Source organism: Herpailurus yagouaroundi, unplaced genomic scaffold (assembly GCF_014898765.1).
Source record: "Herpailurus yagouaroundi ecotype Mexico unplaced genomic scaffold, PumYag 355, whole genome shotgun sequence".
In the NCBI taxonomy this organism is placed as follows: domain Eukaryota; kingdom Metazoa; phylum Chordata; class Mammalia; order Carnivora; family Felidae; genus Herpailurus; species Herpailurus yagouaroundi.
In genome coordinates, this window is record NW_024412572.1 from 6620313 (window position 1) to 6637449 (window position 17137).

General features: G+C 35.2%; 1 protein-coding gene across 25 annotated transcripts in view; it reads left to right on the forward strand.

The window, feature by feature from the left end:
• Positions 1-17137, forward strand: part of WNK1 (WNK lysine deficient protein kinase 1) — a 162866-nt gene that overhangs the window by 108070 nt on the left and 37659 nt on the right. For 13 of the 25 annotated variants that reach the window (XM_040462837.1, XM_040462841.1, XM_040462840.1 and 10 more), the window contains exons 5-10: positions 4774-4862; positions 7159-7378; positions 8465-8798; positions 9917-10104; positions 12764-13021; positions 14932-16161. In XM_040462837.1, the coding sequence (XP_040318771.1) occupies positions 4774-4862; positions 7159-7378; positions 8465-8798; positions 9917-10104; positions 12764-13021; positions 14932-16161 (2319 nt within the window). The remainder of the gene's footprint in view (positions 1-4773; positions 4863-7158; positions 7379-8464; positions 8799-9916; positions 10105-12763; positions 13022-14931; positions 16162-17137) is intronic. The other 12 variants (XM_040462854.1, XM_040462856.1, XM_040462857.1 and 9 more) reach the window with 3 other exon arrangements.

The window sequence follows — 17137 nt, forward strand, 5'->3', positions numbered from 1 at the left end:
AGAAAGACTTCTGCTCAGTGTTTGTCATCGTAAATTCTCATTGTTGCTGCTGCCCTCAAAAGGATTGTGTAAATGAGGTGGGTAAGAATTTCTAATAAAACAAAAGGTATATTGTAGCCATTGGGTGATATTTGAAGCAAGTATCAGTTAAAGTACTGAAATTGTTTACTTTAGAATGCTTTTTAAAATACTTGATGTTTTATGGTTTAGTTAACTTGCACTACATTTCTTATGAGGAGGAAAGAGGCTTTTCTCAATTCTGAATGGTTAGGAAGAGTTTTACTTTTATGAAAGGATACATAAATGTTACCCTAACACATTTGAAACCTAAGCTTTTAAGAAGCAAGTGCTGGCAGTTTTTAAGAGCTAGAATATTGAACCAGAGAATACCATATTACGACTCAGTTTTATTTTTCCCCAGATTAGTTGGCAAACCATAAGTATATAGAATTCAAAGAAAAATTGAATCTATAAAATCCATGTATTATGTGTTTTCCATTTTTCTTAGTTCAAATCAACATTTTACAAACATTTATATCAACTCCTGATGTACCTTTGGAGGGAGTCACAGTTGTTTTCTTTCTTTCTTTTTCTCTTTTTTGGCTCGAAAATTGCACAAAAGTGGCCTTTGTTTTTGTTTTAAGAGAATACATAATTTTTTTAAAACCCAGAAGTATCTTAAATTAGATATTCAAGAAGGTGTTCAAGAAGCGCTTTTGTTGAATGCAAGGAAACATGCTACTCTCCCCATCAAAAAAAACGTATCATGGCACTGTTGCCTAAAGAGAGATTCCTGTTAGTTACAAAAGTGAGCAAGAATATTTCTAGAGACAGTGGGGTTGCTGGGTGTAGAAGAATGGAGTGAGCGAGTGTTTCTCCTTAACCAAATTTTTCTTATGTGTAAAATATTTAATCTGCCAATTTATCTGCCTTAGTACTCTTTTTCTGTTTTGTGTTTTTAAACCTCATTCAGAAGAGGTGAGCAAAACTTTGCCTGTACTGGTCAGAACAGGACTAGACTAGTATTTAGTGAGGCTAAATCAGGTAGTAAAGAAAACGAATGACATTAGGAGGATTTTAAAGGCTCTAAGTTGTTTGTTTTGTTGAAGTATATGAACTACGGAGTAGAAAAGATGAAATCTTAGCAAAATATTTTTTCATCATTAGTTTTGCTCTGTCTGGTGCTTAAAACCATGTTTTAGAATAATCTAGACCATTTTTTTTTTATTTAAAAAAATATGTTACCAAAAATATTTTAAAATGCATTGAGTTCTGCCCATTTCTTCACTGGATCATATAAATAAATAAAATAATAAAAAATACATTGAGTTCTTTCATTTCTTAAGAAGCCTGTAAGTATGATAAATGTATCAAAACCTGTGCTTGTTTATTTCAAGCAACTTTCTATTATGTTTCCCAGATGACTTTTCTGTAGGTCACTTTCAGTGTTAAGTGAGGTTTCATGCTCATTTTTACATTTTGTGGGGTCATTTTCAATATATAATCCCCATATATTCTTCTCAAATGGTTCAGAACACTTCTGCTAGATATTTTGATAATCCTGGCCTCTTGATGGTAGCTGAGTGGTAGCTGAAATTTCTTCTATCTTTTTCATTATCTGTGTGGGTAACAGTAAGCTGAATTAATCTTTTAATACCAGCTGCTGGACTGGTAAGGTATGTCTCAGTTTTATTGGTTACCTTGGCACCTGCAATACATTTTTTAAGTTGGCAGTAGAAATCAGATTACCAATTATATAGCACTGTTACAGAACTTTCTATATTTGAATCTTGAATAGCTTAACCTAGTAAATTTAAGGTGTTATATTATGCACAGTTTCTGGTTTTACCAGTATGACCTTACATAGCTCGTTTGTTCAACTAATAATTCTATTTATAAATAGGAATTCCTATTTGTTTTTTTTTTTTAATTTTTTTTTTCAACGTTTTTTATTTATTTTGGGACAGAGAGAGACAGAGCATGAACGGGGGAGGGGCAGAGAGAGAGGGAGACATAGAATCGGAAACAGGCTCCAGGCTCTGAGCCATCAGCCCAGAGCCCGACGCGGGGCTCAAACTCACGGACCGGGAGATCGTGACCTGGCTGAAGTCGGACGCCTAACCGACTGCGCCACCCAGGCGCCCCGAGGAATTCCTATTTGTAAAGTAGTGAATGTTTATATGGGTAGGATTAGCAAGAGGATTATTTATTTTTAAGGATAACCACGGATGAAAGTAGGTTCACTCTACATCTTGGTGATTATTTTTCAAGAGAATTCTTTGCTTCCTTTTAACCCTAAGATTTATTATCTTTCGTGATTGCCTCTGAATTCAAAAGGGACCTTAGGTCAGCAAACTTAGTAATTCAAAGAGCTTGCAATCTAGATACCACATTTGATTCTAGCTGCCGTGAATGTAGGTTGGCAAGTTGGACAGGTACTGTCCCCATTTGCTAGATGAGGAATCTGAAATCATCATTCCAATATGCCTGTGCTAAATTGGAACAGAACTTTAATATAATCAATATATGTGTGTTTTATTAATATGTAGAGTTTTTACTATCAGGAGGCCAAAGTACATTCCCCTAAAATATATAATAGAATAAGAAGCATTTTTCCTAATTATATCTGTATTCTCTTTGACCACTTTCCTGTAATATTTGAATTGACTTTACATGCAAAGGCCAAGTATGTATTAGTGTCCAGTTTTACCAAAGAACATTCTTTTAGACAATTTTCTGCTGATAGTAAATGTTCTACAAACTTGATATACAGTATTTTAGGTTGTTCTTCCCATTGTATTTATAAATAACATCTTTAAGATTTGCTTTTATAGTTTTACATGTTTGTTGTAGAACATTAAAAACAAATATAACACAAAATCTCCAGTGTTTCCACTACCAGAGAACTTTCAGGGAGCATCATTCTTTTTTTTTTTTTTTTCCTCAAAATAGTTCCCATTTTCTTAAGCCCTTTAGTTTGAAATACCATACCAGCAACCTTTTGCTTCAGCAGCATTATTTTTCTTATTCTTATTTGAATTATTATATGAAGGCAAAGACAAGTTGGGAAAACTTACCTGGATTTGAAAAATAAGAAAATTAGGGAAAATAAAATAGTGATCTTTGTAGTCATTACTTAGAAATGAACCTTTTTGGGGCACCTTGGTGGCTCAGTCAGTTAACGACGTCAGCCCAGGTCGTGAATCTCACAGTTCATGGGTTTCGAGCCCCGTGTCGGGCTCTGTGCTGGCCACTCGGAGCCAGGAGCCTGCTTTGGATTCTGTGTCTCCCTCTCTCTCTGCCCCTCCCCTGCTCACACTTGCTCTCTCTCTGTCAAAAAAAAAAAGAAATGAACCTTTTAGGGGCGCCTGGGTGGCTCAGTCAGTTAAATGTCTGACTCTTGATTTGGGTTCAGATCATGATCTCGCAGTTTGGTGAGTTCGAGCCCCATGTTGGGCTCCATGCTGACAGCGCAGAGCCTGCTTGGGATTCTCTGTCTCCCTCTCTCTCTGCCCCTCCCCCACATGTGCTGTCGTCGTCTCTCTCAAAATAAATAAACTTAAAAAAATTTATTAAAAAAAAAAAATGAACCTTTTAAATACATGGGTTTAACTTTAGGGTCAGTCCTACTGACAGTTCCTTGCTGTGGAAAGTTAGCCCTAGAGGTAGAATCCTCCAAATCAGGAGTTTGAATAACACAGTTGAATAACTGATGAGAATTAGAGTTGATCCTTGATGCATGTTATTATAATCCATGCATTTCTGTGATTTGTCAGATTATTTTCACTAATTTTGTTTTAATTGATCTTGTCACTGAGACTATAGATGATTAAAATTTATATACTTTATTCTAACTTTTCTAGGACCTCTCCCTTCTATTTCTATATTCCTATTCCCTGTGTTTTATGTGTTTATGTGCCACTTGGACAGTATATCAGTGCAGCTACTTCAATCCACGTGGTTACTTAGATAAGGTGGGAATAGCAAATGAGGTGATTTTCTCCATATCACCTCTCAGTATTTTGTTATTCTTACATCTTATGTATATTTTCTATACATTGCTGAAATTTTTATTTGCAAACAATTTACATTTTATGAAGATTCTAAAATACCACTAGGATACTATATAGTATTACATATAATAGTAGTGAGTTTTCTTCAGAAAATAGTTAGAAATCTTGTCTTTTATATGGATCTGATATATCACTTTTCATTTTATGTTTCATATGTACCAGACAATTTGCTCTTCTGTTATCATGCCAAAACAATCCAAATCCTTAACTCCTGTACTCACTGAGTTTGTTGCAGAGTACTGTGATAATAGAATACCTGCCAAACTAAGCATGTGAATTCATGCCCATTCGTGGATTCACTGTTCAAAGTAGTTAAATACTATGTTGATTAATGTGTTAGGGAACAAGGCTGAACAAAAGATCTAACCAGTTAGAGCATTTGGCCTTCTTTTTAGCCAATAACTTCCTTTACCTGAAACACAGCCGAAGATGTTGACAGTAGCCTAAATTTTTCCCTAGCCACATATAGAGGCTATGGAAATAAGAAACCCCACTATCTGACTGTTCCTTGTTTTCTTGCCATGGTTAAATTGCCTCTACTTAGCTCTGACCCTGCAATGGACCAGCTCCTGCAGGCAAATCAGAAAAAAGCCAGGATGTAAGAAGGCAATCTAATAAAAGCTTAAGAGGCAATTCAAAATCAAAGTTCAAAGACCCTGCCATTATTAAATGTTTCTGTTGCTATTTTTATGTTTCTCAGGGAGTGAAGCCTGCCAGTTTTGACAAAGTAGCAATTCCTGAAGTGAAGGAAATTATTGAAGGATGCATAAGGCAAAACAAAGATGAAAGGTAAGTTGCCACTTTTAACTTAGGTATTGCATAAAAACCTAAAATGTAATGATATGTCTGAATACAATACTCAATCTAAAGTGTATTTAATATTTCACTTGTGATTAATTTCTCTATTTATGTCATGGAATATCTTTAAAATTAGCATTCTGGGTGTGCCTGGTTGGTTTATTTGGTAGAGCATGATACTCTTGATCTCAGTGAGTTCAAGCCCCACATTGGGTATAGAGATTACTTTAAAAAATAAAAATTTTTTAAAATCTTTAAAAAGTAGACTTCTGTCCATTTAAGGTAATATTGAGACTTGATGTACTGAAATGTTGTGAAAATGTAGTGTCATAGGGTTTAAGTAAACCAGAACCATCTTAAACTTAGCTGCTACATTCAGATACAACTACTTAACCTGTAGCGTCAGCATAATTTATAAAACTCAATAGGGTTCAGTCTCTTTCTAACCAGCAGATCTGTTTGTTAGTTCTTTACCCATTGAATTCTAAAAGGTGAAATAAAATCTTGGCTCTTGGAAATCAGCTCAACTATACAGGTCTTGATTTGCTGTCATTCTGCCAGAATTGAAGAGCAAAACATCAAAATTCCTTTCAGTAAAAAGAGACAAGTTTGCCCAAAGCTTAGGAGGAGATCTGGCTTAGTCATGTGTACTAACAGGACTTTTCTCAGAGGAGCGGCAAGTATCTGATACATCATACAGCTGATTCATAACCCGTCAGGCATGGCAAAGAGCCAGTGTCTGTTTATGAAAAATAATCTACCCTCACCATCCCCACTCACCTTCCAAAAAAGAAAAAGAAGACCAGTCAGTACAAATATAAATTGTAAGTTCAGCATAATCTATCTCCTTAAGAATGAGAGCAATCAGGTATATCATCCAAATTAAAGAATTCAGTATCTTCACTTCTCCAGTATCATTCTCTTTTCATAACTCTGTTGTTTGGAAGAGCTTAACATCATGATCTTTAAGACTGTCCAATAGAAATTTAGTTTGGATTTCTAATTGTATATACAGTGTTTGGAAAGGGGAGTCCTTAATCTTCTAAGAACTTTTTTTTTTACTATAAACAAAGGAGTATTTGTTTCCAGTCTTAAAACATATTGCTATTTCTTTTCTGGATGATACAGTTTACTAGATTACTGGTATTTTGAAACCATTTATCTAAAGAAGATTATTCCACAATCAGACTTTTTGCCTAGTACACAAATTGTTGAACAAGGAATTGAATTTATTGGGGTAAATAAAGTTGTAGTAGAAGGTAAAGAACTAGAAATCAAAAAACCTATTTTCAAATTTTGATTCAACCATTAAGCCTTCTAACTATGAGAAGATTTTCATCCTCTCTGAACCTCCATTTCCTAAAAATCAAAATAATACCTCACTGGCTGTTGGTGAAGGATTAGATGAGGAAATTTTGTTAACTATAAATTAACATATGAGGAATTTGTGTTAACTGTAAATTTCTTTAAAAAAAATTTTTTTTAACGTTTTTATTTTATTTTTGAGACAGAGACAGAGTATTAACAGGGGAGGGTCAGAGAGAGGGAGACACAGAATCTGAAACAGGCTCCAGGCTCTGAGCGGTCAGCACAGAGCCCGACGCGGGGCTTGAACTCACTGACCGAGAGATCATGACCTGAGCCAAACAAAGTCGGCCGCTTAACTGACTGAGCCACCCAGGCGCCCCTTAACTGTAAATTTCTACGTAAACTATGTGGTATTTTGAAGCTATGATATTCTGTGTATTATTTGCTGTTACTAGTACATTGTTAACTAATATGAGATTAGATCACTTCGATTAAAAAGTATCACTTTCAACTTTTATTTATAAATGAGACTGTTCTGATGTTCTGTAACTTGAGATCAAAACTATAATCACTATTTACACGGAGCATTGTAGAAATGAGTTATAAAATCTTTTTTTTTTTTAATAGTCCTTTTTTATTATTCCAAGCATGATAATAATCAGCCACACTTGAAAATTATGTTTTAGGGGCGCCTGGGTGGCGCAGTTGGTTAAGCTTCCGACTTCAGCCAGGTCACGATCTTGCGGTCCGGGAGTTCGAGCCCCGCATCAGGCTCTGGGCTGATGGCTCAGAGCCTGGAGCCTGTTTCCGATTCTGTGTCTCCCTCTCTCTCTGCCCCTCCCCCGTTCATGCTCTGTCTCTCTCTGTCCCAAAAATAAATAAACGTTGAAAAAAAAATTTTTTTTTAAAAAAAGAAAATTATGTTTTAAATCTAATGGTATTTTGTTTTGTTTTTGTTTCACTTCCCTCTCTTTGGTAGATATTCTATCAAAGACCTTTTGAACCATGCCTTCTTCCAGGAGGAAACAGGGGTACGGGTAGAATTAGCAGAAGAAGATGATGGAGAAAAGATAGCCATTAAATTATGGCTACGTATTGAAGACATTAAGAAACTAAAGGGAAAATACAAAGACAATGAAGCTATTGAGTTTTCCTTTGACTTGGAAAGAGATGTGCCAGAAGACGTTGCTCAAGAAATGGTAAATTAGCACTGATCTGCTATTTAAAAATTGATACAGACTTACAAACATTGGTATTGTTGAGCAAAAAAGTTTATGAAGCAGTGTGGATGGCAGATCTCATTGATACAAAATTGTATTGATTAATGGCCCCAAAGTTATTTTTATTTAAGGAAAAGATAAATAGATGTAGATATATAAGGATGGATGGATGGGTCTAAAATGTATTTTGAAGTAATGTGAAAGACTGTAAGGTCAAATGACTCCTAATCTAGATAAACCTATAGAGTTCAAATGACAGTTTATATTTTCTAAATATATAAATATTGATCAGTTATTGGGATAAACTCTGTAAATACACTGTGAATTGTTTTTACTTGAGGGAGTTTTCAAGATCAATTATTAGTAGACAGCCTTTGATCAATCACTTTTTGAATTATGTCTAAAATATAACTTTTCAGAAATGAAACACTTCACCAATTTTAGGGTTGCCATAGTGCCTAAAATAGTGAATATAAAGAGATACTCCTAGAATATCTCTACTAGAATTTATAAGAACCATTCAACAGAAAGGGTCAGGTATGAAAGAGATATTTATTTTAATTGTTAGTTTTTTTATACCATTAGAGATTTGTGTTTTTATTTGTTTTTTTTTTTGTTTTTTTTTTGTAACTTTCATTTATTTACCATGGTTGTTTCTGGTTAAGTTGTTGCCTAGCGAAACAAAGTTTAAAACAAGACAGATTAATATTAATAGTTAATGTGAGTGGGGAAATCGAGTGACTAGAATAAAATGAGCCTTATTTGGTTTAAAACCTTTGGTTTTAGGTTCCCCATTGTTTTGTTGTTATTAGGAGTAAAGGTACACCCACCCTGAGAGTTTCTACAAAGATGATGGCACCCACCCTATGAGTATCTACAAAAATGATGGAGAAATGCATAATGCAGACCAGTAATTTCACAATTTGGTTAAGACCAGTCCTTAGAGAGGTCTTTCTCTTCCCCCTTCTTCCTGCTTTTTTCCCCACACCTGCTTCTTTTGTTTTATATTTGGTTTGCTTTCTTTTGATATTGTACTGCTTCCTAACGCACTCCTTTATCCTGTAGGTAGAGTCTGGGTATGTCTGTGAAGGTGATCACAAGACCATGGCAAAAGCCATCAAAGATAGAGTATCATTAATTAAGAGAAAACGAGAACAGCGGCAGTTGGTACGGGAGGAACAAGAAAAAAGAAAGCAGGAAGAGATCAATCAGAAACACCAGGTAGAACAACAATCAAGTACTTCCCAGGCAGGAGTCAAACAGATCCCATCTGCTAGTACTGGCATGCCTCCTGCTTCTACCACATCAGCTTCAGTTTCTACACAAGTAGAACCTGAAGAACCTGAGGCAGATCAACATCAACAACTACAGTACCAACAAACTAGTATATCTGTGTTATGTAAGTATTTTGGGAAGTGGACAAGTATGCTAAGGATACTCCTAAGTGATTTTTCATCTTTTTACTCATCATTTTTCACTGGCCTCTTGGTTTGAATCATGAAGCCAATATATAATAAGAAATTTGAAGTAATTACCACTAACAGACTAGGACAGGACAGTAAGGAAATGTGATTAGGATATAAAATAATTTGGGGCTCCTGGGTGGTTCAGTCAGTTAAGCATCCGACTTCGGCTCAGGTCATGATCTCACGGTTGTGGGTTCAAGCTCTGCATCGGGCTCTGTGCTGACAGCTCAGAGCCTGGAGCCTGTTTCAGATTCTGTGTCTTCCTCTCTCTCTGCCCCTCCCCAACTCACGCTCTGTCTCCTTCTGTCTCAAAAATAAATAAACATTAAAAAAAAAAAAAAGGATATAAAATAATTTCACAGGTTCCAACATCTTAGAAGTTCCAGTTTATAGATTTCTACTTTTCACAATTCCTTAAAATAAAGTGTAATTATGAAACTAATATTACACTGTATGCTAACTGGAATTTAAATAAAAACTTTTTTTAAAACTTACATCTGCAAAAATAAATGAATAAAATGAAATATAACTAATAATGAAAAATGAATAAATTTATCTTAGCTATTTGTAATTGAATCCATTAATCTGGTTCAGCATTTTTAGCAAAGCTGAATAACATGTAGACTAGAAACTAATGCACCTCTTATTAGTTTTTGATTGAACTACCTCCTTAATACTAAGAATGCACTGCTCTCCAAGACTTTGAAAGCTTGGAAAGCTACATCATAAGACTTGGAAAGCTACATCAAACCTATGGCTGACTAATAGCATTCCATTTTAGTTCCCTTATTCTTCAGGTAATAAGATTCTATGACAGCCATGCAGTTTTTTTTTTTTTAAAGACATTAAAACTTTTTTCCATATGGATCCTTCATGTTTTTAAGCATAGAAATCTACTTAGTAAAATAACTAGTATTCATTTTTTATTTAGTTCAGGTCTTTACAAAGAAAAAACTAACCCTAGAGTAATGGGTTTGTGATGGGAAAATATAAACCTCCTTTTTGTGATGTGTGTCTCTCTGTGTTTTTTGGCAATTTATTTCTCCCTCAGCTGACGGGACGGTTGACAGTGGTCAAGGATCTTCTGTCTTCACAGAATCTCGAGTGAGCAGCCAACAGACAGTTTCATATGGGTCCCAACATGAACAGGCACATTCTACTGGCACAATCCCAGGGCATACAGCTTCTGTTGTCCAAGCACAATCTCAGCCTCATGGGGTATATCCATCCTCAAGTATGGTAAGTAACTGCATAAGAGAGTGTAAGCCTATAATGAGGGCCAGTAGATGTAATATGTTAATTTCAGATTCTTTCTGCTATCCAAGTAATAGCATGAGTTTGAAGTAGATAATATAGATGGTATGTTTCTAAAGGAAATAGGTTTATTATAGAGTACAATTGGAGTAGTTCAGTTAGGCTAGAACATAAACATTAATGTATGAGAATCAGCTGAACTTCCTAGGTGAAGAAACTATGTACAAGATTTAGACTAATCTGTATTTGATTAAAGATAATGCCCTCTTTAGTACTTTAGAGTTGAAACTGTTCAAATCAGCATAAGTTGGACATACAAATGATTTGAGGGTGGGTGTGTGGAGTGTTTTTCAAAAGCTTACTTACTAAAAGAATTACTAAGCATTTTTTATAAGATTTCTTATTGTATAAAACACAGGTAAGACATTCAAACCATTATAGAATGCTGCATGTGAGTACTTTAGAGTGAAGAAATCCTTTATTTGTATGACCATTTAATTTAGCGCTTGTGTTTAGTTAACCATCAGTTGCTATGCGTGTTCCTGCCTTAAAGTCTGTGTTGGACACAAATTCCTTCCCCAGTATACGTTCATTTGCTTTTTCTCTTTATTTGGTATGGTTTTATTACAGATTTATTTTCAGAATCCACTTATGGAGATTATTTCCTGAAATATTTTATGCATTTATATGTAAACACAGATACACACACACTGCCCCATGTTTTACATTAGCCACTCTTGCTTTTCATATAGAAAATGTTAAAATAGGTATCAGGTAATACCCCATTTCTTTTGTTGACCCTCTGTGAAGTCTTCAGTGCTAAATAAAGTACATCATCTGCTTCAGGAAGGAATTAGAGAATAACTGGTCATTGTATAGCACTTGTGTAGTGAGATCTTTAGACAGATTTTTTTTTTCTCTTTCTCAGAAAGCTTTTAAATCAGAATTTTGTGGAACTTCTGCTCGACATTAAATGAAAATCTTTCTCTGTTAAGAAAATACTTTTGCTTGCTCTGCTCTTTTGTCCTACAGCTTGGAATAAAAGACGTTTGTATGTTTCAGAGTCCATTCATGAGTCCTGCATTGGCTAAGTCTCAAGATGAATGGCCACAGTAACGCAAAGAAAACTAATACACTAATGTTTTCTACTTTTCTGACCTTTAAAATAATTAAGTAGGGTAGAAGAACTTACAGAGACTATATAGATGTATTTCCGTGTTCTGACAAATATTATTTGTCAGCATTTCTTGTTCGTTTCTACTCTTGTTCTGGTTGATTTTTTTGTGGATCATCACAACTAGATTTCTTTTTAACTATTTTTAATCTCTTTGCTTCCCTCATCACAGGGTAATGAACGTTAGGCGTCTCTATTTTAGAAAAGGAGATAGAATGATCATTTATGATTTTAAATATTTGAGCCACAAAGATAGTTATATTTATTTATTGATGCTCTAAAAGCAGACTGTTAATGACAGCCTTGCCTTTTAATGACAGTATTCTGTGAAGATATATCATGAAGAGTCATCAAATATTGAGGATTTTTTAAATCTTATGATTCTTTTTCTTTCTTAATGCAGAAAGAATTTACTATGGCTTACAATAATATATCACTTATATGTGCAATAAAAAAATTAGAATAAAAGGGAAACGGGTGGAAAAAAAATAGAACCAGGAATGAACTAAGTATGATAAGTATGATGATGCTTAAGTACTTACTACTGGTAGGCCACAAATTTCGTTCAAAGCATTCTGTGCAGCCAGTTTTGGAAAAGAAAACACAATCAACTATACAGTTCACAATACCTAAAGGGAAATGACAAACTTGCTCAGGACAACTTTAACAGTATTAGGCATACTACTTTTCAGCTGTATTAAAGTTTTTATGTTGAGACGCTTCAAACTTTATAAACCTAAGTTGAATCTCTGATACGCCAGAAAACTCTTAAAGTTTTACTCTTCAGAGACTCACATTTAAGGTATTTTTCCATTGACTACTTTGGTAAAACTACAGAATGTGTCTATGTCGTGAATTACTTCTAGAAAACTAATGCTTTTCCTGTTAGAAAATGAGTTTTTACTCTTTACAGATAAAGATAGGAAATGTAATAAATAAAATACTCTGAGACAACAATTTTTTTTAGTCTGATCCCTTCTAAATAGAACTGAGAAACCTCTGAAATTTCCAGAGTTCCGGCAAAGTAATCTAGTCTTAAAGTCTTCTACACATTATAATGTACATTAAACTAACAGAATTAATTCTTTCTTAATCTTAATAAGTTTTAAAAAAACTGTAAGCCAGTATTCATTGTATTCCCTATCTATTCTACTACCTCAGTCAGTTGGCTCTTCTTATTCATACATTCATAACAATTGATGTAATTTCAGAATATTTAGGAAGATAATTGATCATTATCATGGTGGTTCATAAAAAGCCTGTATGTAGCCAACAGTGTAGAGAGCATAGTTGTGATCTGCCAGGTGTGCTTTGTGGAATTATGCCTCTCCACAAAAAAATTGGATTTGCTGGATTGGGGGAGGATGGACAGTTCTTTAGGTCAGCTATGCCCTATTATCATTGTACATTTGGTTATTTTTTTTTTTCAAAGTATTGTGTTTTTCATGTGTGTGTTTGTTTTCTGTTTAGCCTCGTCGTGGCCGTAGCATGTCGGTTTGTGTTCCCCATCTTTCTGCTGTTCCCTCTCTGTCCCGCATCTCTCCCAGTGCTCCTTCCACCCCACCACCAGTGCTGTCTGCATCTCTTTCTCCTTCCCTCCTTCGGATTGCCCCTGAGGAAACTTTTGCCGAAAAGCTTTCTAAAGCATTGGAGAGTGTCCTGCCTATGCACTCTGCCTCTCAGCGCAAGCACCGACGCTCCAGCCTGCCTTCCCTCTTTGTCAGTACTGTATGTAACTGTAAACTTCCTGACAAATGAAAATTTATTACCAATGAATACATCCAGGCATCAAGAATTTTAATAAAAATTAGATAAATAAAAAGGACTACACTTATGCTTTCAGGATACCAGTTCTTCCTATAGGAAACTTTTTTGTTACAGGCTTTAAGGGGGAAAAAAGCAAGAAGGTAATGAGAGAGAATGCTTATAGTGCCCTGGACACATATCAATGTGCACACAATAAAATTTAGTTTTTATTATATTCTCCTATCCCTAACTGACCTATACGAATCCTTGCATTTTCACATATTAATATAAAGAATATGTATTACTTCATTTTAAATTCATTGATTTAACCAAAAGCAAGTTTTCTCTTTATCAAAAAAGTAACTCAAATACATTTTCTCTTCACGTCATTCTAAAGAGACACTAATGAAGCTGAATGAGTCCATTTTTTCCCCCATAGCAAAGAGTAATTGAAGACTGAAAGTTGCTTTTAATTCTTAGCGGTTTAAAGTGATGGTGTTGGCAAACTAAAACATATGTTCCCTCGTGGAAATTTGTCTCTTAGATTGATCAAATAAGGTGGGATCTTGACTCTAATGAATACATTATTTTTTGGAGGGTGCAAAAATGGTAGTTTTATTAAAGCACAAAAACAGGACTCGTGGGCAGAAAGAGCTGCTGCGACCCTAGTGAATACATTAGATACACATGTAGTATGTAAGATTTTCTTTGGCCCCATTTGTATCTATAAAAGATCTGTCTCTTAAAGTTGTGTTAAACACTGTGGGACCTTGCTGCTGCTTTTCCAGATAGAGAATATAGTTAACATTCTGATCTAGCAATATCAAAATATTCAGATTTGTACTTAGGAGAATGATTAGCCATATATATGTTATGGCTTTGGGATACTCCTTGAATAAACAGTAAAATGAAGCATTCTGGTCTGAAATAGAAGCCCTCTTTTAGCTGTTGTGAAGAAGCAACAGTTGAGCCATTTTGCTAACTTGATGGGGACTATCCCTACTGAAAGAATGAAATTAATCTACTCTTTTTAAGAAGAGTCCATAAAAGTGAATTATTACAGTGTACACTGTTTGCATTTGGCTAGGTAGGATTCTAAAATTATAGAGTCTTATGACTGTAACTGCATATGTGAATAAAAAAGTGCTGTTAAGTCTGTTATTTATATTATCCTTTTCACTTGATTTGAACACTAAATTATTCACCCCTTAACTAGGATCAGAGAAGTGGACATTCAGCAATTTGACATCTGTAACATGTTTCGTGTAGTAAAATTAACTGCATCTAGTTTAAGATAGGTGGGGGGAAGGTATTTCTGTCAGTAGTCCATAGTGTGTCTTTTACTGTCCACCAAAAATACTTCTTTTGATTTCTAGTTAGATGACATACTGTTAGTTGATAATAACACTGAAGCCTCTAACAGCACAGGATAATAATATAGAATATAGGAAAACTTTGTATAGCAGATTAAATTGAAGTACCTTTCTTATATCTTAAAAATGTTGAGCTTACTGTCTTCCCTTAACTCTTACTATTTTAATTCTTTTTCCACTGATTTAAATATACATTAAGTCTTAAGAGTGAGAATATTAATTGGGGGTAAAAACAGAATAAACACTTAGAAAACTCTTCCATTTCCTTTGAGAGAAGATGTTGTGGAAAAGCAGCTCTTATCTAACGCAAAGAATCCCACAGAATAACTTTATTGACCCTGGATGTATTTAATGGATTTTTACTATGCACATAATTTCCAAAAGCATTGTTATTTCTTTATTAATTATAAATTTTGTGTAACCGTTTCATAGGGTTACACAGAGCTACCCAGTTTTGCATGTCTAATGTAATTTCACATATGAATGTATGAATTACTTGTCTTATTCATGTTGATACAGCCTCAGTCCATGGCGCATCCGTGTGGGGGGACCCCAACATACCCAGAATCACAGATATTTTTCCCAACTATTCATGAACGTCCAGTTTCTTTTTCACCACCTCCCACCTGTCCACCGAAGGTGGCCATTTCCCAGCGGCGTAAGAGCACCTCCTTCTTGGAAGCCCAAACTCGCCACTTCCAACCCCTGCTGAGGACTGTTGGCCAAAATCTTCTTCCACCTGGTGGCAGCCCAACTAACTGGACACCAGAGGCCGTAGTTATGTTGGGCACTACAGCCAGTAGAATAACTGGAGAGCCATGTGAGATACAGGTCCATCCTATGTTTGAACCAACTCAAGTTCACGGTGACTATAGACCTGGACTAGTACTTCCAGAAGAAGCTCACTATTTTATTCCTCAGGAACCAGTGTATCTAGCTTACCAGGCCCAGGTGACAGAACAGTATGAGGGTATTCCATACAACTCACCAGTACTGTCAAGTCCTATGAAACAGATACCTGAACAGAAGCCAGTACCAGGGGGCCCTACCTCAAGTTCTGTCTTTGAATTTCCATCTGGACAGGCTTTCCTGGTAGGACACCTTCAGAATTTAAGATTAGATTCTGGATTGAGTCCAGGATCTCCCCTCTCTAGTATTTCTGCACCTATCAGTACAGATGCTACACGTTTGAAATTTCACCCTGTCTTTGTTCCTCATTCTGCGCCCGCTGTGTTAACTCATAACAATGAGAGCAGAAGCAATTGTGTATTTGAGTTTCATGTTCACACTCCAAGCTCCTCTTCGGGAGAAGGAGGAGGAGTCTTGCCTCAGCGTGTTTACCGAAATCGACAGGTTGCAGTGGACTTGAATCAGGAAGAACCACCTCCTCAATCAGTTGGATTACATGGCCGCCTACAGCCTGTGACTGAAGAACAGCGTAATTACCATGCCCCAGAATTGACCGTTTCTGTGGTAGAGCCTATCGGACAGAACTGGCCAATAGGAAGCCCAGAATATTCCAGTGATTCCTCACAAATTACTTCTTCAGACCCCAGTGATTTTCAATCACCTCCCCCTACAGGGGGAGCAGCTGCACCTTTTGGCTCTGACGTCTCATTACCCTTTATCCGTCTGCCTCAGACAGTGTTACAAGAATCCCCACTTTTCTTCTGTTTCCCCCAAGGAACCACATCTCAGCAGGTTTTATCTGCCTCATTTTCTTCAGGAGGATCTGCACTCCATCCACAGGTTATAGGAAAACTTCCACGATTCTTTTAAACTACCCTACTGTGCATCATTACATTTAAGTTTTCTATCCCTCCTTTCCATTTATGTGGATTATTTTTAATTTTATTCGTAATATTAGTATTTCTCCTTTTGGGGGGATTATAAACTACTTGTATATAAGAACAAAGTATGAGAGAGAAGCTGCCTCATTTACCTATAATATGTGCAAACCCTTGAAAAAGAGAACACAAAAACTAGAACTTTAGTCACTCGTCAAAATCAGTTACTTCTATCCATATGTAGAATAATTTCAATTTGTAGTGAGAATGTAACTGTCTATCATGTAAAGTTGACTCATCGTTGATTATTTATAAATATTAATATGAAGTATTTCTCTCTCCCTAGAAACAAACATGGCTAGTTTTTGGTTTTTTTTTTTTTTTTAATAGGTTTTTTTTCTGTAAAATGAAAAGAATGGAAAATAAGGAGTTTTTTAAAGAGTATTAAGAATACACAAAATTTTGATTAGTTTGGAGGAATCTTAAAAGAGAAAAGAAACATCTTAAGAATTTAGGAACAAATGAAAATGCCTTTTAAAATGGCATCATTTGAACAAGTCACTGTGTATTATATGTCCAAATAAAATGCTAATCCATAAAATTGATTCTAATTTTTAACAACAAAATTGTAATCTAGTGTGGGTGGTAGGATTTTTTTTGTTTTTAAGAATTTGTGATAGATGTTGCAAGCTGAGAAACAGATATCTCAGGCCTTGGTTGTTTCCTCAACAAATTAAATTTTGTTATTTATGGGTATGGGCATATGTACTCTCGCAAATAAAGACAAAGTAATGGACATAACAGAATTCAAGTGGAGTCAGTATTAATTTTCATATATTCCTTTGATATATTTTATCAAATGTATAAGTCTTATAAAATCTATATAGGAGACTTTTCAATTATATATTCAAGGCATTGCTTGGATCTTTTTTTTTTTT